The following is a 25040-nucleotide window of genomic DNA, read 5'->3' on the forward strand; positions in this document are numbered from 1 at the left end:
AGGATTCAGTCATAATGTGATGTTTCTCTTTAACAGCTCAGAAATATAATAAACCAGAAATATATCAAAGCTTCAAACTTAAATGAGTTTCCTCATTTGATGAGAATTATTTGTAAAAACTGATTTTAAATGTCAGTAAAAAAAAAAAAGGAAAAGTAAGTATTTAAAGGAAACGACTCGGTTGACGTGTGTCAGCAGTGTGAAGTGAGGCGGGTTTGTTTCCTGGGACAGAAGGCAGCGCGACGGATCCACGCGTCACCCGGCGGGAAAACCAACCACGCACCGCCCGCATAACACCCGGGAGTGTGTGTGTGTGTGTGAGGGGGGGGGGGGGCAGGAAACCCTCACTAACAGACAGACAGGGTGCTGACAGGGGATTGTCTTTGCAGAAATTACGAGAAAAAAAAAAAAAAACAGTCCATAAAATATATGATACATGATGATAAAATGATATTTTTTATCCATTTAAAACACCAGAAACTTGTTTGATTATTTTAGAAAGTGAAATGACTCCACAGGCCGCAGATAAAGTCTTCTCTCCTTTTTATTTACACTCTGTATGTATCATATATGATATATTATATATTTCATATATAATATATCATATATGATCACAGCTGTCAGACTTCAAATATTTTATTATACAGCTTAAATCTAGTTTTCTGTCTGATCATCTCAGCTTCATTTATTAAACTTTATTTAATCATTAAGATGCTTTAAACAGTCTGAGAGATATTTTCTATTATTTAAACACAATTAAACGTCTTTATTTGTCCCAAAAACACAGAAATAATTCTTTCACACATGTGAAAACAATCTAAAAATACAAATATGATCATTGTGAGAAAAGAGTTGAAACACTTTCACACAACAACACAGAGACACACTGAGCATGCGCACAGACGGGTGGACGTGTGTGTGTGTGTGTGTGTGTGTGTGTGTGTGTGTGCATGTGTGTGTGTGTGTGTGTGTGCGTGCGTGCGTGTGTGTGTGTGTGTGTGTGTGTGTGTGTGTGCATGTGTGTGTGAGTGTGTGTGTATGTGTGCATGTGTGTGTGTGTGTGTGTGCATGTGTGTGTGTGCATGTGTGTGTGTGTGTGTGTATGTGTGTGTGTGTGTGTGTGTGTGTGTGTATGCATGTGTGTGTATGCATGTGTGTGTGTGTGTGTGTGTGTGTGTGTGTGTGTGTGCATGTGTGTGTGTGCATGTGTGTGTGTGTGTGTGTGTGTGTGTGTGTGTGTGTGTGTGTGTGTGTGTGTGTCGGGGGTCGGAGGTGGAAGTGTGCCGTCTCCTCTGAGACACACAGACAGAATAATTAACCAACAAACATCAAAACATGTGAGATAAAAACACACAAACACAATATTCCAACAAATATTTTTATTTACAAAACTTACTTTTGACTTTAAACATAGTTATTAAGATATTTAATATATTGTGCTTGATCTTATTTCAGAAATGAAACCAGAATAAAGAATTTGAATAAAATGTTTTGTTCACTTGTACATTCAATAAAATAAACCCACATTATATCACAGTTTGACTTCATTAAGTTTGAACATGTTGATAAAATAAGTGCAGCAAACACAGCGACTGTCTCTTCTTCTTCTCATCACACCTTCACTTGCAGCTGTTAGACGTGTGAGTTTGATTTGATCTTATTTCATCATGTGAGCTTTGGTTCCTCTGACAGCAGCAGCATCAGTGTGAGCAGTCAGCATGTGTCTTCTCTCCTCATCAAACACTTTGAACGGTTGTAAATAAAAGCAGAGAGCTTTTCCTTCTTCCCTCAGCAGTCAGCTGTTGGATGCTTCATGTGTACAGAGCTTGCAGAGTGACAGTGTGTGAGTGCTGTGAATGCAGCATGTGTCTTATCTTTATGTCTTTAGTGGCCCTAATCAGGCCTGCTGCCCCCCCCCCCCCACTGCACATGTGCAGCAGCCTGATCAGACAGACAGCAGGAAGGTTCCCAGGTAATAAAAGTGTAACGACCTGCTTGTGTCGGGTCTGTACCTTCAGATATCTGCAGCGGCGTTCCCTCCGCTGAGGCCGTGAGGCCAGTTAACCATGAGATAATTGATGCTTCTCTCCTATTGTTGTGTGGGCCTCGCCCACTGGCCTCAGAGTGTGGGAAAGCTAATCCTGCCTGGGACTCATGGCTTTGTAATGCTAATGTGGGCCTATAAATAGAGGAGAGGGCTCCTCAGTCAGATCACAGCTCACTGTGCTCTCCCAGAGAAGCTCTGCACTCCACCAGAATGGCTCCAACCAACAGCAGAGACTCTCCCGTCTCACTGCTCTCTACCAAAGACAGACACAAAGTAAGTGCTGCTTTACATCTGCTCACATCACTGCATCCCTACGCTGCTTCTCTACCTGCTCACTTTACTCACCGCTCTCCTCTTTGCTTCCACAGTTGAGGAAACCAGTTGTGGAGAAGATGCGCAGAGATCGCATCAACAGCTGCATCGAGCAGCTCAAGGTCCTGCTGGAGAAGGAGTTCCACAAACAGGATCCCAACGCCAAGCTGGAGAAGGCCGACGTGCTGGAGATGACGGTGGTGTTCCTGAAGCAGCAGCTGCAGCCTCCGAGCCCGGCCAATCAGACGGCTCACAGCGAGGGCTACTCCCAGTGCTGGAAGGAGACGCTGCACTTCCTGTCCGCCAACTCCCTGAAGGCGGCGACGCTCCCGCATCTCCAGCAGCTCCACGCCGCCCACAGAGCCGGCCAGGACGCCGGCCAGGACGCCGGCCCCGCGCCGGCCCCCTCCTCCCACAGCCACATCCAGGGGCCGCTGAAGCAGCTTCCCAGCCCGGCCAGAGCCGTGTGGAGGCCGTGGTAGAAGCTCCACTCGCTCTCTCACCTGATGGATGTTCACCATCATCACTGCTGTAGGAGAAACTTCTGCATTCAATAATATGATGAACGTTTTCCTTCATGTTGGACAAGAAGCATCATTTAAAGCCGTGTTGCTGTGCAGCTGCTGTTTGACTCCTGTGGAGTTTAACTCTCATACTGAACTCATGTGATACATGATGTCTCCCAGATGTTTAATCTTCCCTGTGAAGTGACTTTATTGTGACCTTTTGTAAAGGAAAACTTTATTATGTTTATGTGCTGTTGAGCCCAAACAACATGTGCCTTCTGATATTTGAATAAATTCACTTTATATCTTTAAGCTGTTGAGTTATTTTCATTTTGATTCCAGATGTTAAATCATATCTACATAATTTATACATCATGTTACACTTTATTAGAGTCACTGTTTCAACAAGCTGATAAACGTCGATATTATTTCTCATCATTAACATCACTGTCAGATCTTTACTGTACAATTAAAATGACTGAATCGGATTTAATGAGAGAAAATAATTGTGTTTCATATATATTTATATCCACATGAGCACATGTTTAAGTATGCATACATGTACATGTGTATACTGTATGTTATATTCATATTTTTATTGATTTTTGTACAGTTCTCTTGTGTAAATCACAACAAAGTTGGATATAATGGATTACAGTTGGTTTAAAATATGTATTTCTGGATTTATGCTCATCGTTGAATACATTTACAGTAGATCTACATAATATAATATATTGTAGTTAAATATTTGGCCTCCATCTCTTCCATAAATCAGAATCAGTTTTAAACGAGGACATTAAAGCTGAAGATAATTTAACATAAACATGTGACTGTTATATTTGAGCTGGTAGGTGTATGAACTGTAAACAGACGTCATGCATAAACACCTGGACTGAGTTTAATGTGTGATTTAAAATAATAATTAGTATAAACTTTATTTATAACAAACCTTTCAGATACAGAATGAAGTCAGTCGAGGTGGAAAGTTCTGCACTTCGCTACAACTTTGAGGTTCTTGTACATTTTTAGCTGCGTTATATTTCTACTGTACTACGTTTATCCAACAGTAAAATATAATAAAATGCTGCTTATCTACACAATACTGTAACTACATGAAGCTGATGATACTGAATGCAGGACGATCTTCTTCCATCACAGTTTCATCACATATTTCTCCTCAGAAGGACGTCAGAATATTTGTACTAGAATTTTAAACTAAAAAAAAAACTGAACCACAATTTTTTGTATTATATATAGTATTTAATGTTTTATTCATTTGTATTAATACTTGTTTCCTGTAATGTATTTTATACTGATGCCACATTTCAGAGGTGGAAGAACATCTTTAATAAAGTAAAAGTAGAAATACCAGAGTATTAAATACTCCTCTACAAGTAAAAATCCTGCATTTAAAACATCACTTAAGTAAACATATAAAATTATTAGTTAACATTAAGCATCAAAAGTAAAAGTACTCATTATGTTCACTGTGGTATTTATTATATTTATACAAATATTCTGCACCTGCATGTTTTTACTCTTCTGATCAACAGATCTCAACAAACCGATCAAATATATATAAATATATGTACAGTCAGTGAGCACTTTATTAGGACGTCAATTCAGTTTTATTTATATGGCGTCAAATTCCAACAGAAGTCATCTCATGTCTGTTTCCACATAAAGCATCTAGACTGAACTCTTTAATCTACAGAGACCCAACATTCCTCCATCAGCAGCAGGAAAAACTCCCCTTTAACAGGAAGAAACCTCAAACAGAACCGGACACTAGGTGGCGCCGTCTGCCTCCACCGGTTGGGTTGAGAGAGAAACAAGGAGACACAGAGAAGCACAATAACAACAATAACAACAACGATAATAATGACTAATAATAAGAATAACAGGCAGGTGTTCAGCAGGAGAAAGGTAGGTGAAGTGAAGGATTTTAGATTCTAGTCTAGATTTTACAGGAAGTCAATGCAGCAAAGCTGAAATGGGAGAAATGTGATCTCTTCTTCTAGTTTTAGTCAGAACACGTGCAGCTGCATTCTGGACCAGCTGGAGAGTCTTTAGAGACTTGTTAGAGCAGCCTGATAATAAGGAGTTGCAATAATCCAGCCTAGAAGTAACAAATGTGTGAACTAGTTTTTCTGCATCTCTTTGAAATGTGTTTTATGTGAAAGTTAAAGGACATTTCCTCATCAATCTAATGTCACCCAACACAACAGCTCTGCCATGAATTCTACTTTTTGTTTGATATTTTCATTGAGTAATATTGCTCATGAGAAGAAAAGACAGAGTCAGTTTAACAATGAGGATCGCAGTTAAAGCATAAAACAATAATAATATAAACAAAGTACTGCACATCTCAAACACTCAAACAATCCTCAAAACCCATGAGAACAGTCCAGAACATCGACATCATGGAGGGAAGAATCTATCGAGTGTAATTTATGATGTCTTGAATGTTATTAACAGGTAAAGGTAGTTAGTAATAATTAACAATTTATTCATTCTTTGATGCGTGATTCATTTGTTTGATGAAGTAATTTTAATTCATAAAAATCCACATATTTATAAGGGAAAGAGAAAGGAGACAAAGAAAAGATAATAAAGTGAATAAAAAAGAAATTAATTTAAAAAAGAAAGAAAGAAACGGGGGAGGTCCATCAATCAGGGGACAGAGATTGAAGAGGGTTGAAGAAAGTTAAAAAAAATTATGAGCTCTGCTGTCCTGTCCTGTCCTGTCCTGTCCTGTGCTGTCCTGTCCTGTGCTCTCCTGTGCTGTCCTGTCCTGTCCTGTCCTGTGCTGTCCTGTCCTGTGCTCTCCTGTGCTGTCCTGTCCTGTGCTGTCCTGTCCTGTCCTGTCCTGTCCTGTCCTGTCCTGTGCTGTCCTGTCCTATTTTCCATGTTGACTCAGATGTAAACACACAGAGAGCAGTGATGCATGTAAAGCATCAACATGTATTCAGATATGTAGATCAATCAGCTTCCTCGGCTCTGTAAATCGGATTGCATGCTGTCACGCGTGCAGGAGGCTCCTGTGTGTGTTTGTTTATTGTTCTTAGTGTGTTTAATATGTTTAGTGTGTGTGTGTGTGTGTGTGTGTGTGTGAGCTCTGTATTAAGCCTCAGGCTGCCGTTGAGTCGTGAGCTCTGTCAGCTCTGGTTTCATCAAACAGCTGGTGAGCAGGGCGGCTGCAGGGCTGCAGGGCGTCCCTGTGTGGAGTCTGCCTCTGCGCTGCTTTCCCACACTCCTCAGCCTCTCTCCCCCCTTCATCCCCCAGACAAAGGAAGTGTGCCGTGTTAAATTATCCCCCCGCCATGATGGTGAGAACCCCCCCCCCTGACCCTGACCCCCCCCCCTCCTCCTCTGCTCTCACAAATCGGCCTCCAGATCTGGAGGGAAAGTTGGCCAGCCTTTGTATGTGTGTGATGTTTGTCAGGCTTAAATAGATCACACAGAGCTGCTCCAAACCAGCGACGTCACTGCTGCAAAGTAACGAAGTACATTTACTCAAGTTCAGCTTTGAGGAACTTTACTCGAGTATTTCCAAATGATCCAATATTTCAGCAAAAATCAAAGATTAGAGAAAAAGTCCAGAAACTGAAAACAGATTTGTGTATCAGAACTTTGTTTTTTCTTCTTTCCTCTCCCATTAATCATCTCACCACCCCTCAGATTTATCTGCTGACCCTTTGGAGGGCCCCGACCCCTAGGTTGTCTTTTACACAGCTCTGTTTTTTTTTTTTGTTGATTTTTTTATACTTTATTTTATTGTCATTTTATACATTTTACTTATGTTGTACAGCCCATGTAATGATGACAATACATTTTTTTAATGATATACATAAATAATGTGTGTGGGTGTGTCACCCGGTGATACTTCATACAGTAAATTATACAATAAATTAAAATAATAAATAAATAAATAATGACAATTTCACAGTACTGACTTTGATTATACAATGTTGTAGTAATTCTGAATTAATAGAAAAACGTCTTTGATCCCATTTCATATTTGAGAAATATTCCATAAATCCAGAGTTTATTCTTCTGTCAGAATTTCCCACCTTCTTCTTTAGAAGAGGAAGGTAAAGAAGGAGAGAGGAACATACAGCACACACAGCTCTGTTTGATCAAACTTGAATTGATTAATGGGTGAATTTGTGATATATCAGGTAACAACAGGTTAGCTGCAGTAAGTAGAGTTTATATGTGAGACGTAGCGGCTGAACGTCTCGGTGTCGTCCTGGTAACCAGACCTGTGTGGAAGCGTGGGAACTCTCTGCACCGCGTCTGATGCAAGCAGGTGTAAGTCAGGCTGCAGAGCAGGTGTGGTCTCCCAGGTGAGTGCACTCTCGGTAAACACACACACACACACACACACACACACACACACACACACACACACACACACACACACACACATGAATGATAGAAATATACTTTACTACATACAGCGGAGCTTCTGTTCAGATGTTTACTGGACGATACTTTTTGCTTCAGGATTTTGTTATAGACATTTTTCACTGTTTTCTCTTAAAACCAAATAATTAATCAATATATTAGTTTTCGGTATATTGTATTATTATTATTATTATTATTATTGATGTTATTGATCCTTAATGATCATTAATGTGTTTGCAGTATTTTAGCGTTGCAGCTGGTTGAGGTGGAGTTTCATTTCAACTACGACATATTTTACAGTTTAATCTTTAAAATTGATAAAATGAGATAAAAAAATACTTCATTGTTTTCTTGTGCTCAGTCACACACAGTCCAGACAAACTGAGCAGCATCTTTACTGTATCATTCATACATTAAAATACATAAAAAAACATACATGCACACAATAAAACCAATAAAAAAATAGTAAAATAATATTTCAGGTACTATAAAGTGCTCTGTGCTCGACCAACATGTTTAACTGCTGCTGTTTAAACTGTTAATGGAACAGACGAGTGTTTATAAGACTTCAGTCTGAAGACGAACCATTTTAATCTGCAAAATATCTAAAGCTGTAACACAAACGTAGTGGAGTTAAAAGGTTCAATATTTGCCACCAAAATGTAATAAAAGTATGTCTGCATGTACCTTTAATTAGTAATTACAGTAAGTGCAGTACTTGAGTAAATGTACTTTCCACTACTGTTAACTGTGACGCTGACATCCTGTAACAGCTGCAGGAGCAAGAAAAACAATAACAGTATTGATTAAATGTCACATAAGAATCAAATCTAATTCAACTTTTTGCATTTTGCTGAAGCTTGAAGGTTGTGGGAAAGAAGGAAAAGCTCTAAACCCTCGAGGTTTGACTCTGCAGCAACACCAAACACCTCCGATCATTGATTCATGAGAGCAAAGCCTGATCAATATCTCTCTTATCACACTGATCTGTTATGGAGATAATAATGATCGTTGTTCACAGGTCACAACTGATCCTTCACATCAATAATCACAACAAGAAAAGAGAAAAGAATCAAATCATTTGCAAAAACAAGTTTATTTAGAGATTTCTCCTCTGAGACTACAATGACTCATTTTAAAGGCTTTAAATGTTTCCACAGGAAAAGTGTCTTTGTTCTCACATTCAATCACTTTAACAAGCAATCTGAGCAAACACACAGTGTCAAACAATCATTTCACAGCACCGTGCTGCCGACAGAACCTTCACAAAAGGCATCAATTAAAACATCATTTCATCAGACTGACAGAATGATTCTGAGCTTCAAGACAAAGTGTCAGTCGGCTCAGCAACCGTCTGCACGAAGACATCGTCTCTACAAAGAATCCTGGCTGGAAACTCGAGGATTCAACAAGTAAAACTGTGCATCAACACAAACTCAGCATCTTCAATATGAAGAAAACTAAAAGTCATTTTCAGAGAGTATGAAAAAAATCCCATCAGTAAAACATGTGGAGTCCGTCTCCTACAGCAGTGATGATGGTGAACATCCATCAGGTGAGAGAGCGAGTGGAGCTTCTACCACGGCCTCCACACGGCTCTGGCCGGGCTGGGAAGCTGCTTCAGCGGCCCCTGGACGTGGCTGTGGGAGGAGGGGGCCGGCGCGGGGCCGGCGTCCTGGCCGGCGTCCTGGCCGGCTCTGCGGGCGGCGTGGAGCTGCTGGAGGTGCGGGAGCGTCGCCGCCTTCAGGGAGTTGGCGGACAGGAAGTGCAGCGTCTCCTTCCAGCACTGGGAGTAGCCCTCGCTGTGAGCCGTCTGATTGGCCGGGCTCGGAGGCCGCAGCTGCTGCTTCAGGAACACCACCGTCATCTCCAGCACGTCGGCCTTCTCCAGCTTGGCGTTGGGATCCTGTTTGTGGAACTCCTTCTCCAGCAGGACCTTGAGCTGCTCGATGCAGCTGTTGATGCGATCTCTGCGCATCTTCTCCACAACTGGTTTCCTCAACTGTGGAAGCAAAGAGGAGAGCGGTGAGTAAAGTGAGCAGGTAGAGAAGCAGCGCAGGGATGCAGTGATGTGAGCGGATGTAAAGCAGCACTTACTTTGTGTCTGTCTTTGGTAGAGAGCAGTGAGACGGGAGAGTCTCTGCTGTTGGTTGGAGCCATTCTGGTGGAGTGCAGAGCTTCTCTGGGAGAGCACAGTGAGCTGTGATCTGACTGAGGAGCCCTCTCCTCTATTTATAGGCCCACATTAGCATTACAAAGCCATGAGTCCCAGGCAGGATTAGCTTTCCCACACTCTGAGGCCAGTGGGCGAGGCCCACACAACAATAGGAGAGAAGCATCAATTATCTCATGGTTAACTGGCCTCACGGCCTCAGCGGAGGGAACGCCGCTGCAGATATCTGAAGGTACAGACCCGACACAAGCAGGTCGTTACACTTTTATTACCTGGGAACCTTCCTGCTGTCTGTCTGATCAGGCTGCTGCACATGTGCAGTGGGGGGGGGGGGCAGCGGGCCTGATTAGGGCCACTAAAGACATAAAGATAAGACACATGCTGCGTTCACAGCACTCACAAACTGTCACTCTGCAAGCTCTGTACACATGAAGCATCCAACAGCTGACTGCTGAGGGAAGAAGGAAAAGCTCTCTGCTTTTATTTACAACCGTTCAAAGTGTTTGATGAGGAGAGAAGACACATGCTGACTGCTCACACTGATGCTGCTGCTGTCAGAGGAACCAAAGCTCACATGATGAAATAAGATCAAATCAAACTCACACGTCTAACAGCTGCAAGTGAAGGTGTGATGAGAAGAAGAAGAGACGGTCGCTGTGTTTGCTGCACTTATTTTATCAACATGTGGAATTACAAAGTATCATGTTCTCTGTGTTTTAGGTTAAGATAGTTTTCAGTGATAATTTATCCAAACATTTGGCTGCATCAGCTGTTTAATGAAACTAAAGTTCAGTAAATACTATTTTGAGGTACTTGTACTTTACTCGAGTATTTCCATGTGACACTACTTTATACATTTACTCCATTACATTCATCACAGCTAGAGTCACTAATTACACATAAAAATACAAGAAATTTATAAAATATGAATCATTTTTATAAATCAAAAGGATGTGAAGTTGTTAAAATTAACTCGACCAGCTACAAACAGCAAAACTCATGAATCAGTTTTCTTCTGCATTTGTATTTTTACTTTTGATGTTTTAATTACATTCTGCTGATAAAACTTCTGTAGTAAAATATAAAAAGCAGGATTTATACTTCATAATGTGTTACTGCTGTGGTACTAATGATCCGAATACTTCTTCCAGCACAGAAAATAATGTTTTGATGCATAAATCTTTATTTCTATCAGTCAGTCAAATCTAAACATCAACACACACGATACAAACTGTTTATATCCTAAATAATCTCCATGTTAACTGACGGAGTCACAGAAAAGGCGAAGCAGAGATTTGGAGGGAAAACACATTCCAGAAGAATCTGTCAATTAAACACAATTACCCAGAGTCCTCTGGGAAGGCACACTTCTATTGTGTCACCCCCCCCCCCCTCCGTCACTCACCCCTTCAGGAGGATGTGTAATAAATGGGAAAGAGAGTGTGGGAACGGAGGCTGGGATCAATAGATGCCCCCCCCCCCACCCCCCCCCTCCCTCACAGAGCCTGTCAGCCTGCAGGATCACATCAGAGGCTCCGGAGAGTCGAGGGACGCGTGTGGACGCTCAGTTCCCGCCTTCATCACATCACACACTGCTCACCTACTGCTCACTACACCTCCTCTTCCTCCTCCTCTTCCTCCTCCTCCTCCAGATCTATATTTAACATGTAAACAGATGATGTAGTAAACTACTGCACGCAGATATTGATACAAATTAATTACTTAAATCAAAGTGTAAAATATATGAATATATAAAATATTAAAATATAACTTTATACACTGTTGAGGAAACGTTGTGGCTCCGTTTTTTCAGTTTAAATGCTGATTGCATAACAAATAATCTGATTTCCTCCTTAAGAGGAATATATGAGGAGACAGTGGAGGAAGAGATACTCAGATACTTTACTGAAGTACAAGTACCTGAAACGATGGAAGAATACTATTACAAGTAAAAGTTCTGCATTTAAAATAAAAGTACACAAGTATTATCAGCTTTATGTTAAAGTATCAGCAGTAAATGTCAGTTGTGATATATTATTATTTACTGAGTAGTTGTACTTTAGTACAGTTATAGAAGGTCAGCTGAGACAATACAGTACTTTAGTATATTTTGCTGATAATACTTGTGTATTTCAAGTAGAAATACACAAGTATCACCAGCAAAAGTATGATTTTTCATGCAGGACTTTTACATGTAATTGAAACATCTTCCCAAAATACCATTTGTACCATCAGTACAAATAAATTTAAAGTTATAAAAGTTAAATATATCATGTGTAAATGTCTTTTTGGAAAGATCAGTGCAAATAAAGTTATAAAAGTTAAATATATATTATTTTCTAACAGCAGAGAAGAAGAATCTAAGACGGTTGCCCTGAGAGAAGGAGGAAATCAGGGAGCAATCTGAACGTCCTGAATGTGAGTTAATCAGCATGGATGCGTGTGCATAGAGGGGCAGATGGTGTCGGGGGCAGTTGGAGGGAAAAGTGAGCGGCCTTTTCTTCAGGATGCATTTCTTAGAAGTGAGTCATGACACAATATGCAGATGAAAACACATCATTTGGCCCATAAACACATTCCAGCACTGAGTGAAAAGCTTCAGAGAGGCCTCACCGCCACACACAGGCAGCAGCACTCCCACGTGCACACACCTCCCACGTGCACACGCCAAGCAGCACGTGTGTGTGTGTGTGTGTGTGTGTGTGTGTGTGTGTGTGTGTGTGTGAGGAATGTGTGGGAGCTCTGAGCGGCTCCTCGTTCCCACACTCCAGCCTGCCGCCACTGATCCTGCAGCTCATTATGCTGCGGCCTCAATAGGCCATCTGGACAGCGAGCAGGGAGCCAGCACACCTACAGTCAGAGGAGCAGGTAGGAGCTGCACAAGAGGAGGAATAAATAAGTAAACAAAAACATTAAAAAACAAAACAAAAACAACTTGACAGAGCTTCACTCTCTGCTTTGAACATGTACGATGCTCACCTGTTCACGCTGTCAGTCATTAAACTGATGATCTGCCAAACAAATCAGAAAACACACATTATCACAGCAGGATTTCATTTCTATTTCATGTAATAACTGAAGGTAAAGATTTAACACCCAAACAATGGTGTTAATGTTGGTGAACAATAGTGATAAAAAGGTGCTTGATGACTCTGCACACAATAGAAACAAACATATAATACAGCTGCAGACAAACAGACTCACAGTAAAACATCTGGTAGAAAGGAAAACCTTTTTGGAAAAGAACTTGTGTCGGACATCAAACCACCTCCAGGAACAAAAAGCTCGATCTGAAGGCGCCTCAGTGTCGACAGAAGGTTTCTGACAATGGTGAAGTTTTCCCGCCATGAGTGTCTTTTCTCAGACGAGTGTGCGAAGTCTTTCTGCGGCGAGGACCCACCTCCAGGCTCCGGGGTCAGGCTGCTGCTGGAGCACCTGCCCCCCCCTCGGCGCTCAGTCAAAGCCGGGTTCAACACAACAGCTCCAGGAATGCTTTGTGCCCCCCCGCCGCCCCCCCCACTGCAGCCTGCATGGAGATGGGAGGAAAGTGACCTGTGTCACTGTCTGTTATACTTTCTATTCACTATTTCTATTCACTGAAATGAAATATATAGAGAGTATATTTATATATATATATATATATATATATATATATATATATATATATATATATATATATATATATATATATATATATATATATATATATATATATATATAATATATACACACACAAACAAAGATCAGACAGCACAGCAATAGTTTTTTATTATATTCAGACAACCAATCAGACAACTCCAAAGAGCCAGAAAATGAATGAATAAAAATAAAAAAATTAAACGAGTAAGTAGGGTTTTTGTCATTACCTTACTGTAACAACTGGAAGAGTGGAGGAGTAGGCTTCTTAAGAAGAGGTTTAATTACAGCTACTTTAAAGGACTGTGGTACATAGCCTGTTACTAAAGACAGATTGATCATATCTAGTAAAGAAGTGCTCACTAAGGGTAAGACTTCCTTAAGCAGCCTTGTTGGGATGGGATCTAAGAGACAGGTTGATGGTTTAGCTGAACAAATCATTGAAGTTAGTTCAGACAAGTCTACTGGAGAAAAACAGTCCAAATATATGTCAGGATTTACAGCTGTTTCTAAGGTTCCTGTGTTTGGGGAGAGAACGGTGCCTGTTGAGGGCAGGAGGTGGTTAATTTTGTCTCTAATAGTTAGAATTTTATCATTAAAGAAGCTCATAAAGTCGTTACTACTGAGAGCTATAGGAATACATGGATCAGTAGAGTTATGACTCTTTGTCAGCCAAAGTGCTGAAAAGGAACCTAGGGCAGTTTTTATTCTCTTCTATTAATGCTGAGTAATAGGCGGCTCTGGCATTACAGAGGGCCTTCCTATATGTTTTAACACTATCTTGCCAGACTAAGCGAGATTCTTCTAGTTTGGTGGAACGCCATATCCTTTCATATTTTCATGATGTTTGCTTTAATTTGCAGGTTTGGGAGTTAAACCATGGAGCTAACCTCTTATGTTTTATTATCTTCCTTTTTAAGGGGGCGATGGAGTCGAGTGTTATTCGTAATGAGCCTGCAGCACTATCAACAAGATTATCAGTTTGGGAGGAACTAAAGTTAACATAAGAGTCCTCTGTAGTATTGAGACATGGCAGTGAATTCAGTACTGATGGAACTGCTTCCTTAAATTTATCTACAACACTATCAGAGAGACATCTAGTGAGGACATTTTTGTCTAATGGTGTGTAATCCAGTAATAGGAATTCAAAAGTTATTGAGTAATGATCTGATAAAATAGGATTTTGTGGAAAAATTATTAAATGTTCAATTTTGATGCCGTAAGTCAGAACAAGGTGGAGGGTGTGATTAAGACAGTGAGTGGGATTATTTACACACTGAGAGAAGCCAGTTGAGTCTAATAATGAGATAAATGCAGCACTGAGACTGTCATTATCAACGTCCACATGAATATTAAATCACCTACTATAATTATTTTATCTGTACTAAGGACTAAGTTTGATAAAAACTCTGAGATTCAGATAAGAGTTCAGAGTACGGGCCAGGAGGACGGTACACTATAACACATTAAACTGGCTGTAAAGTTTTCCAGGTTGGCTGAGAGACTAAGAACAAGACTTTCTAATGAGTTATAATGAAGTTCAGGTCTAGAGTTGATAATTAGGCTGCGACTCCTCCTCCTCGGCCAGTGTCTGGAGGAATGTGAGTATTAATATGACTGGGAGGACTGGATTCATTTAGACTGACATATTCATCATGACACAGCCAGGTGTGTTTAATGCTGTTATTAGAATAATATTATGATAAACAAAACATTTCTTTCCCATCAGTGGAGGATGAATGTGAAGGTGGGTCAAAGTCAACTTTTCCTCGTCTTTCCCAGCCTTCCGCTGTGTTTCGTCTTCTTCTTTTTACTGCACACTCCACCTGTTCCCATGGGATGCCCTCATTGTCCAAACAGCAATAGACGGTCAATTTAGCATGAAGGCACTGAAACCTTCTTTGTGAGTATAGAGCTGTAAAGTGTGGGAACCTGCTGTCAGAGGCAGACCCACACAGCGTCAGTTCACTTTATTAAATAATCACTCTCACGTCATTGTTTGGCACCAGGAAACCTGCAGGGCAGCAGGGGGCGCTGTTATATGCATATTACACCTACAAGTGGTTGTTATTAATGTTATTTAGTCTTTAAAACATCTTAGCATTTGTAAAAGGCAGTAAAGGGTCACATTTTGACCTGTGTATGTTCAGTCCCTCCAGGATTTGATTGTCTGAAATGATTTTGCAGCGACTTTTCTCCACTCAGAACATATGTTTTTCTTCTTGTTCCTCCAGTTCAATGATGAATGATGATGAATGTGCAGAGTTTGTTTTCATCTGCTGAAGGAGGAAAGTTTCTGTGAGCTCACTGAAAATCAGATGTTAAGGCCTTTAGATACCTGCAGGATTTATGACATCACAACCAGTTTGGAGCCAATCGTGATCCAGTACGCGGCTGACGCAGTGTGTGATGTGGAAACTTGAAGCCTCCAGTTCAAAAACACTGATAATGAACTTTACAGTGAAGGAGGAGACATCTGGTGTCCAGCAGGAAAACCTTAGAAACCAACAATATTCACACATTCACAGATTCTGGATTTTTACGTGAAGGGGACGATGTCGTTTTAAGAATTTTTAATGACGTAATTTAACTTCTTTTGTGGAAAAAAACACGAGACACAAATTACAAATTACTATTCAAAGCAAAGTATGTGTATGTCTTCAAACATCTTAGGGTCACATTTTACCCTGTATACCTAGAAATTTAAATTCAGATTAATTCGGATGTTGGTTGTTTTCTCACCGTTTGTAAAAACAGAATCACCTTAAAATAATCTATCAAGGTAAAACAAAATCAGAAACAGGTTTATTACCAAGTAGGTTTACACATACAAGGAATTTGCCTTGGTATTGTTGTGCATAACAGTCAAAATATATGTAATTGTATAGAATTATGTAATTCTAAAAAATATCAAAAAGAAAGAAAAACATTTACAGTAAGAACATGTAACATTTTCAAAGCCAGAGGAGCTGCTACAGGTTTAAATTTTAAATAGAAGACAATGAAATGAAATGTACAAAATATTGACCAGGAGTCAACAGTAATAATAATAATAATAATAATAATAACAATAATAATAATAATAATAATAATATAGTGTTAATGTAATGCTCCATGTTAGATCAAAAATCACAGATGTGCAAATATATTATAAGATTTCATGTCAACATAATGTATAAATATCTTCCATAAATATCTTCTTTAAAATTGTCAGATTTATGACGATCATACCTACATTTTATTTACTCAGTAGTGTCCACAGGACTGAGATAACAAACAACATTCAAACTCAGAATCAGTCTTAAACAACGTCAGCAATAACTGACTTTAAACGTGACTTCAGTGTCTCGTTTCCAAAGAGTTTCTCTGTGGAGGAGAAGTTTTTTGGCGGGAATGGGCAGAAAGGTCCAGCTGCTGCTCAGAGGAGGATAAACACTTTCTCACAGTGTCTCCATTCACAGCTGTCAGCTGGGAAGAACTGGGAAGCGTGCGTCCCATTCTCCCTGCAGCAGCTCCTACAGCACTTTATTGCTTGTAAGTGCGGCCATATGGTAATAAGCAGCTTAACATTTCCATGTGAATATGGCAGAAAGTGAGGCTTCATTATGACACCAAACTGCTGGATATCCGACCGTTGAATCACTGTTGATCTGTTTACAAAGAGAATCTCTGCAGCGTCCACTCGCAGAGCTGGCAGAGGTATTTGAAGCATGCCGCATGCAGCCCACTTACTGGTTATTTTCTTCATTCATGGTGCACAACAATGCATTCCATCCCATTTATCTGCATATTCTGCAGCTCTCAGTGACAATGAAAGGAGCTGCTCTGCTCAAATATGAAAGAAAACAAGCAGACAAACTTTTGTGAAAATGCAAATGAGCATCATGAGCTATTTATGGATCCTCAATAACTGTCAGATTATACATGATACTGTGTGAACTTTATAATAGATTAAATCCTGCTTGTAGTCAGAGAGGAGCTCAGATTCTGGGACACAGAAGCAGTGATGGAGGAAGTACTCAGATCCTTTACTGCAGTAAAAGTACAGCAATGTAAAATATACTGCATAAATATTATGAGCTTGATGTAGTTAAAGTATTGCAGTAAAAGTACATAAGTATTATGAGCTTGATGTAGTTAAAGTATTGCAGTAAAAGTAGTGGTTTGGTCCCTCTGACTGATATATTATTATATATGACATCATTAGATTATTAATAGTGAAGCATCAGTGTTAGAGCAGCATGTTACTGTTGTAGCTGCTGGAGGTGGAGCTAGTTTACACTACTTTATATACAGTTAGCTAGTTTAGTCCAGTGGTTCCCAACCTAGGGGTCGGGCCCCTCCAAAGGGTCAGCAGATAAATCTGAGGGGTGGTGAGATGATTAATGGGAGAGGAAAGAAGAAAAAACAAAGTTCTGATACACAAATCTGTTTTCAGTTTTTGGACTTTTTCTCTAATCTTTGATTTTTGCTGAAATATTGGATCATTTGAACATTTATTGAAATGAAAGCATGTGAGAAGTTTAGAGGGAAAAATCACTATTTGGTGGAGCTGTTAACAACTCATAGACATGTGAAATGTGACCCCGACTACACACTGCTTTTTGTAAGACGTCAAAAGCCAAAAAGGTTGGAAACCACTGGTTTCATCTTTATGAATCATTACAACTCTCTAAATATCCTCTACAACAGTTTCTTCCCAAATTCTACCTAAAACTACATCAAGCCTCTTTAACACAAACAGTTTTTGTTTTTGACATGTCGTCTTAAAGTGACAGCAGTGAAATATGAGAAATCTTGTTTCAGATGAAAATGTTTTCTTAAAAGACAAAAGTAAACTAAGCTGATTCTGTTCGGTCTGACTGTGTTTCAGTTAAATATTGACTCATAATAAAACTACAGATGTAGGATCCTGACATGACAGCCTGGTATAAATGTTGGTTTGGACTTTGATACTCAAGTTGTTTTATGAAGGATTATAATTCATGTTTATTGAGGCATCTGTTTGTCAAAGTGTTACCAGTGTCACACAACCATTTACATGAATGGTTTGTAACCAGTGAGCTCCCCCTAGTGGTCAGTGGGATGTACAGCTGGCCTCAGTGTTCCTGTTGGTCTACAATGATCCTGTAGGATGGAGCACAGTTCATGTTAGTGTGACAGAGTCTGAGTTTCTTTATCAGTCAGACAGAGTGAGGAGAGACCAGGGCTCGAAATTAACCGCAACCGTCCTGAATTCAGACTTAACAACCATTGCCCCAAATTGAAGTTTTTTTTTCATTCTACATAGTTTAATACATATAGTTTAATATCTTTGCTTCAGTAACTTGCATCACTTCATTGACCCACTGTGGTTTGCCATGGAAGTTCTGCTGTTCCCTGCACTTATATCTGAATAGAAAATTGAACTTAGCCTAGATGTTTGGCCACATGTTCAGGAGTAGCAGGAGACTGTAGGCAAAGCAAGGCTGAAGAATTACTTCTTTAATATAAGATCATGCAGGCAAAAACAAAAGCTGGCAGATCACCACTAAACAGAATACAGAACAAAAGATCCAACAAGACTGAACTGAAAACCAGGACTTAAATACAAACTGAACTAATGAAACAATAAGGAACAGGTGGCAAGACATAAGGGCAGGCTGGGAGCCGATTGGCTGGGGAAGACACAGGGAGCGAGACAGGGCTAACGAGACTAATGCAGGACAGGTGTGAGAGAAAATGCAGGCTGGGGATACAGGAGGAAAAACACAGAGCAAACAGAAAACCAAAAACCCAGAAAACACAATGAGACATAATGGTGCTTGCAGTGATATAGTTTAGCAAGGCTGAAAGCACAGTAGTTAACATAAGCATTCACATTCTCCTATACCTCTCTAAAAAACAAAAAAAGATAAAGCCAAATAACAAAAGCAGAAACACTTGTGTGTACAGTAACCTGCAACTGCCAGTGGACAACTAGTTTACATCATGTAGAAACCCAACGTTGTGACATCGGCGAAGGCAAAAGCACCACCGATTACACAGATTACTGCAGCTCTTCCAATAGAGCACATGTACACAAACTTGAGTGTCAGGCCAAATGTTAAATATTGGTTTAAAATGATGGACAGTTACAGTACACACACACTCTGATCATATCTCATAGTAAACAATTTTATTTTAAACAACATGACAGCTTCATCGTTTAACATGCAGATCAATTTGTTTTGAGTTCATATGTACATTATTTATTGCTGATTATTTGATGCTGTCAGCAGGAATGCTGCTGTTCCAATTACAGAATGACAGCATCCGCGGAAGTTTGTACTCCTGAGTCCACTTGCCAAGTCCAAACTTGGTGTACTTGATATTAAGAAAGGCCCTATATCAAATTGTCTTCAGTCAAAGCCCAGTGTAATTCCTGGGGGCTTGGTCACCACGTGTTGCCACTTTCTGTATCTGTCATTTCAGATTAAAAGCCCTCTAGTGTCTCATACATGGTCCAGCCATGTAGATTTTGACCTAGTCTTGTTATTCCACAAGTTCTTCTTCCTTTTCAAAACCTGGTAACCACATCACACACAATGTAAGTTGTAAGTCATTAACCTGTTAACACTGGCTCACCAGCGACCCACTTAAGCCAGTTGTAAGCAGCTCAGCATCACGCAGTGAAGTAATGAGTAAAAGCAATTGGCACAATTTGGCCACTTAGAGACGTCATGGAGAGGTTCTGAGACACCAGTGACACCACAAACTAAAAACTATCTAGCTCCCATAAGGTTAGGCCTAGAGGTCTGGAATTTTATACAGGTGCAGTTGACAAGATGTAGAAGGTATGTGGTGATTTGCATAGTTGTGGCATAAAGTCCTAGTTAAAGTTATTCAAATATGACTCATTATAGATGAGGACCAGAAACACTTTTTTGAGCCATATTTGAACTGATGTAGTATTGGTTGTGTTTTAGCCACATGCTAAACAAACACATTTCCAGAAACTACAAGATGTTACCTTTCACTTGACGGTGTGGAGGTGGATCATTCACCCCATTTACATATGGCATTAACCTGCGATCTATATCAGGATACGTTATCTGGATAAGAAAAAACATGTTAATGCAACTGTTAATGCACTCAGGACGCATTGTGATGGAAATGCAATCATACCAGCCAGATCACATTTGGAGTCAGGCTCGCATTGTGATCCGATCTCAGCAGGTATAAATGCAATCCATACAGTGTGACACCTTCATAAGAAAAAAATGGTCCCAGTAAGGTGAAAGGTCATCTGGCTCCACCTCTTCCTGAAAGTTAAACAACCTTCATAAAAGCTACAAGTAGTAGCAGTAACTAGAAGTCTTCCCCTGCAAAAAAGTGAATGACGTTCATTCATGGCAGCAGTTTCTGTGGCCACAATATGTTTTTTGACAGGTTGGTCAGCTCCACCCAGTTCATTTGCATATTGGGATCCTATCACAATGTGAGCACAGCTGAAAAAATGTGAATGTATTTTAATACCATGTGTAAATGCAAGAAGCCATTCCATAGATCAGATGGCTATAAAAATGTTTTAGAATAAAACAGTGTCATTAAATAAAGAAAGGAAGACAAAAGGAGGATCTTCATTAAATAGTGTTATTATCATTATTTCCATTTAATAAAATAATCATGAGCCTTATTTAACTTAAATGACATTTTTTTCAAATACTGCATTTCGTCCACCCAACATAGATAATATGTTGAGTGCATTATAATTCTATATATTTAACCAGAAGACAAAACATAAAAGTGTCATCCTTCTGACTGACACTAACATATGAATTAAAATTTGTTTAGCTGAAGTCATCCAGATTGAATAGTTGGAGTTTGTTTGTGTCTCAGCTGCAGGAAGCAGCAGCGTGATGACAGACAGCAGGATAAAGACACTCAGCAGGCGACAACTCATCGTGTTTCACATGAAACCATGTTGGGTTTAGACACTGCATTTACAGCCACAGATATCAGGTTGTTACTAAATAACATGAAAAAGTTTCTCTAACAGCAGGAGACTCCCTCCTACAGAGAACACAGTGACACTGAGGAACCAAACTTGTCATGAGACCGAAAGCCAAACCCAGGATACAGAGGCTGAGTGAATGTGGTGTTGAAGGTGTGGAGGTGGATCAGTGAGTCAGAGGAGACTCTGTAGAAGGACAGAGTGCCAGCAGGACAGTCCACATACACTGCTACTCTGTTAGAGACAGAGGAGGAGGAGGAGGAGGACGACGACGACGAGATGGATGATCCACTGTTATTGTGCCAGACAGAGTAACCACCATCAGAGTACCTCAGACTCCAGGACTGATCATTCCTTCCAAACCCACAGTCATCACTGTCTCCTTTCCTTCTGATTCCTCTGTAAGTCACTGATATGAAAGCCTGTCCTTCCCACTCAACCTCCCAGTAACAGCGACCAGTCAGATCATTGCTACATAGCAGCTGAGGCCACCTGCAGTCAAATCTGTCTGGATGATCTGGATATGACTGCTCCTCCTCCACATACGTCACCTTCCTGTTGTTGTCAGACAGTTTGAGTTTTCTGTTTACTGTGTTTGGATCCAGTTTGAGTTGACAGAAATCTGATGGAGAGAACGTGACACAATACAGCTGCAATTATTGATCTATTTTCTGATGATGACATCATATTTATCCTCAGTATGATGTGAGTGAGTGATGTCACAGTTTGAAGTTTGCTTTGTTTTCATGAATTAAATGAAAAGCACACTTACACTTCCTCAGACCTGGTGTCAACCATTGGCCTCCAGCAGACTGCAGCCTGAAAGGAGGAGGGGGGTCAGAGAAGCACGTTCTCTTTCAGCAAGCAAACATGGACGTTACATTGCTCTAGTCGACTGTTTTATCATTCTGTTCAAATGTGTCGTTGGGCTTTGATAGACTTTTATCAAATCTGAATCCAGTATACCAATCCCTCTGAAACCCTGATTGTATCTAATCAGGTTTAACTTTCTAACATTTACAGGAAACTTAAGTTAGAAATAACAAAAACTCAAAGATTCAGTTGAGATCTGTGATCAGTGCTAACAGAGAAAATGTTTCCAGCTCTTCCTCCTCTATCAGACATTGTCTCTCCATACCTGAGAGTGTCCAGTCTCCAGCGTGGATCCTCTAGTACAGCAGACAGCATCTTCTCTCCTGAGTCTCCTGGATGATTGTAGCTCAGCTCCAGCTCTCTCAGATGGGAGGGGTTGGAGCTCAGAGCTGAGGCCAGAGAAGCACAGCCTTCCTCTGTGATCAGACATCCTGAAAGGCTGCAAACACACAAAACACCACACATGTCAGACAGTCAGAGTACTGCTGTGTGCAGTCAGATACAACAACAAACTGTCTCCAAACTAACTGACTAACTAGAAGATGAACTGAATCAGGAAGTTGAACATCCAGCTAGATGGGAAAAGTCACCAGTTCAGGAATGATTCAGCAGCATGTTTTTACCTCATCATTGTGATCTAAATGTAAAAAAAAACAACATTAAAATGTGTTTATGAAGAGTGAAACTTTTGCCAAGAGGAAGAAAGACGACGTATTTTTTAGCAGAGTACTGTGTGGACTTTTCAGGTTTGGTATGTTGAAGTTAAACTACACAAAATCAAGGAGCCTCCTGTCGTAAAATGTGACTTCACAGTGGTTCATCAAAGTATCCACCAGACAGAGGCCACAAGTCTGCTCAGCCTGAAACTGATGCTTGAGGAACCCACTGTGAATACTTAGCTGTCAGTGGTGCAACGGTTTTTAGACACATTTGGAAGAAATCTTAATAATTCACAAAAAAAGAGAACACTAAAAATCTGCATGGACAGTAATTATCTACTGCTGGAGTTTAGTAAAAACTGGTTTGACAAGTCATATTAGCAGGGATATTCTTACACAGGTTAAATGTTTATCCTCAAATATCATTCAGATTTAAAATTTTCAGCTATTGAACAGGTTGATTAATTCTGACCTGAGAGTTTCCAGTGCACAGTGTGGACTCCCCAGTCCAGGAGACAACAGCTTAACTCCTGAATCCTGCAGGTTGTTGTTACTCAGATCAAGCTCTCTCAGACTAGAGGACTGGGAGCTGAGAACTGAGGACAGAGCTGCACAGCTTCTCTCTGAGAGGTTACAGCCACTCAGCCTGAGAGGAAATAAAAAGGAAAAAACAAGTAAGACATTAGTGCGGGAGAGCTGCACAGCAGCTCTTTGTACTTTATTCTTTATTTATTTTGCCCTTTTTTGGTATCTATCTACTTCTGTACTGTTTGTCCTCTAAACTTTGTTTAAACAGCAAAACATACATATTCTTCAAGAGATGTGTGCTTGTGTTTTTCTTTATTGTAACATGTTTCAGTTATTTTATATTATTTTTGAAGTATTAAAATTGATAATGGCAGTTTACATTAGGAATTGTCAAACTGAGTTGGAACCTTTGTTAATTTGAGACTCAACTGCTCAGACATCCTACAAAACCAACTCAAACTTTAGAACATTCACAAAACTTTGAATTTTCAGTTGTCAGATTATGTTGTCATACCTTTTGTACTTTTGGAGCAATTAACATCTAAAGTGAGGGCTTTCACAGCAGTTTTCAGGTCTTACCAGTGTGTCATGTGATCAGGCTGAGTGCAGAGCAGAATTATTTTTAGACTAGAAAAAAAATCTAAATGCGTCTCATTCCCACAGTTTTAATTCCTCAATCACATATTATACCTTAAAATATTGTCACAAGCCTCCTCTCTCACACAATGTAAATACATTTCCCATAGGACTTATAGTTTTTGAGATCTAAACCTTAATTGATAGGGAGTCACTGTCACACTTTCATTGACAACAGTACAATCTGCAGGCTCTCAGTCTCTTCTCTCTCCCACTTCTCAAACTTACAGATTCTCTCTTCCTTCAAACACTTTGTACATGGTATACATCCTAATGCTGTGCATGAGTTTCTCCTGTCACTAATCATGTTCAAATATATGACCCAGAAGCTTGATTTTAAGCAAATCAGTTTTTCCTCAACAAAATGTGAGTTTGCTCTCTGTGTTTGTGGATCCTCGGATGGCTCTGTGGTGAAGTCCCAGTAATGGTCAGCTTCCCTGTTTGATTATAAAGTTCTGGGATCAATACTAGCTCATGGCAGTGCTCCTCATAACATTGCTCTTATGATCAAAGCTGCTTTAGATGTTTATCATATACCATCATTCAATGTGAATCCAGCGCTCTTTAATAATTTTAATATTTAGATTGATATGCATCATAAAAAACAGTGATCTTGTATCATTAGGTAACAGTATATCTGAATTGTCCCGCAGTTTAAGCTCATGCCACTTCCTTGCTCCTTTTAGATCCAAAGTTTGTGAGTTCAAAGCCATCTAAGGGCACCACTTAGTAGAGTTGAAGGTGAAAAAAATGCAGATGTACACAGGTGCTGCCAATCTGCTGAGTGAGACTGCGAAACACATTCCTTTTAATAGGACCCCTCTCCCTCTCTGTGTTTTTAACTGTTAGTCACCTCAAACCTTCAAGGGGATGTATTATGCTCATTTCCAGCTCCATATTTTTATTCTTGGACCCCACTAGGGTAGCTTTGCATGACTCACAGTTCAAAAAACACCTTATATATCTTATACTGGCCCTTTATGCAGCCCCTCAGTTCAGCCTGTCTGAAACAGGCCGTTTTAACTCCTGTCTCTTTGAGCCCCCTCCCAATGAGCCCATTCTATTCTGTTTGGCCAGCTTCAGGAAGCCTGCCGAGGGGCAGCCATATCCAGGGCCAGCTCAAGGCATAGGCCATATAGGCAGTCACCTAGAGCGCCACCTTGTCTTGTGGGTGCCCTTCCTCATTTTCTGCCTTAGGATAAAAAATGAACAAATGTACAAGAAAAATAGAAAATACACTTTTGCACCCTCTGGTTCCTTCACAATTTTCCCATCTGCTCTGCCA

General features: G+C 40.1%; 3 protein-coding genes across 3 annotated transcripts in view; 1 reads left to right on the top strand and 2 right to left on the bottom strand.

Annotated features, from left to right (window-relative positions):
* Positions 1-2007: 2007 nt before the first annotated feature.
* Positions 2008-3135, top strand: LOC137182200 (transcription factor HES-5-like). Its single transcript, XM_067588538.1, has 2 exons — positions 2008-2320; positions 2416-3135. Exons 1-2 carry the CDS (start codon positions 2258-2260, stop codon positions 2839-2841), a joined length of 489 nt encoding a protein of 162 aa, XP_067444639.1. The 5' UTR covers positions 2008-2257; the 3' UTR covers positions 2842-3135.
* A 5255-nt stretch (positions 3136-8390) lies between these two features.
* On the bottom strand, positions 8391-9685 carry LOC137180847 (transcription factor HES-5-like). The gene is made up of 2 exons (XM_067586113.1): positions 9373-9685; positions 8391-9277 (listed from the first exon to the last, which is right to left on the bottom strand). Exons 1-2 carry the CDS (start codon positions 9433-9435, stop codon positions 8852-8854), a joined length of 489 nt encoding a protein of 162 aa, XP_067442214.1. The 5' UTR covers positions 9436-9685; the 3' UTR covers positions 8391-8851.
* An 11090-nt stretch (positions 9686-20775) lies between these two features.
* LOC137180779 (NLR family CARD domain-containing protein 3-like) overlaps positions 20776-25040 on the bottom strand; it is a 12917-nt gene continuing 8652 nt past the window's right edge. The window contains exons 6-9 of the mRNA XM_067586028.1: positions 23064-23237; positions 22198-22371; positions 21832-21878; positions 20776-21681 (exon numbers count right to left, since the gene is read on the bottom strand). Of these exons, the coding sequence (XP_067442129.1) occupies positions 21119-21681; positions 21832-21878; positions 22198-22371; positions 23064-23237 (958 nt within the window). The 3' untranslated portion in view covers positions 20776-21118. The remainder of the gene's footprint in view (positions 21682-21831; positions 21879-22197; positions 22372-23063; positions 23238-25040) is intronic.

The sequence above is a fragment of the Thunnus thynnus genome, chromosome 4, assembly GCF_963924715.1.
Source record: "Thunnus thynnus chromosome 4, fThuThy2.1, whole genome shotgun sequence".
Lineage (NCBI taxonomy): Eukaryota > Metazoa > Chordata > Actinopteri > Scombriformes > Scombridae > Thunnus > Thunnus thynnus.

What these genes read in the sequence shown, in the direction of transcription:
- LOC137182200 (XM_067588538.1), top strand. Translation starts at nt 2,258, where the DNA reads ATGGCTCCAACCAACAGCAGAGACTCTCCCGTCTCACTGCTCTCTACC. An exon ending in CTACCAAAGACAGACACAAA is followed by an intron (nt 2,321 to 2,415) that starts GTAAGTGCTGCT and finishes TTGCTTCCACAG; the next exon opens with TTGAGGAAACCAGTTGTGGA.
- LOC137180847 (XM_067586113.1), bottom strand. Translation starts at nt 9,435, where the DNA reads ATGGCTCCAACCAACAGCAGAGACTCTCCCGTCTCACTGCTCTCTACC. An exon ending in CTACCAAAGACAGACACAAA is followed by an intron (nt 9,278 to 9,372) that starts GTAAGTGCTGCT and finishes TTGCTTCCACAG; the next exon opens with TTGAGGAAACCAGTTGTGGA.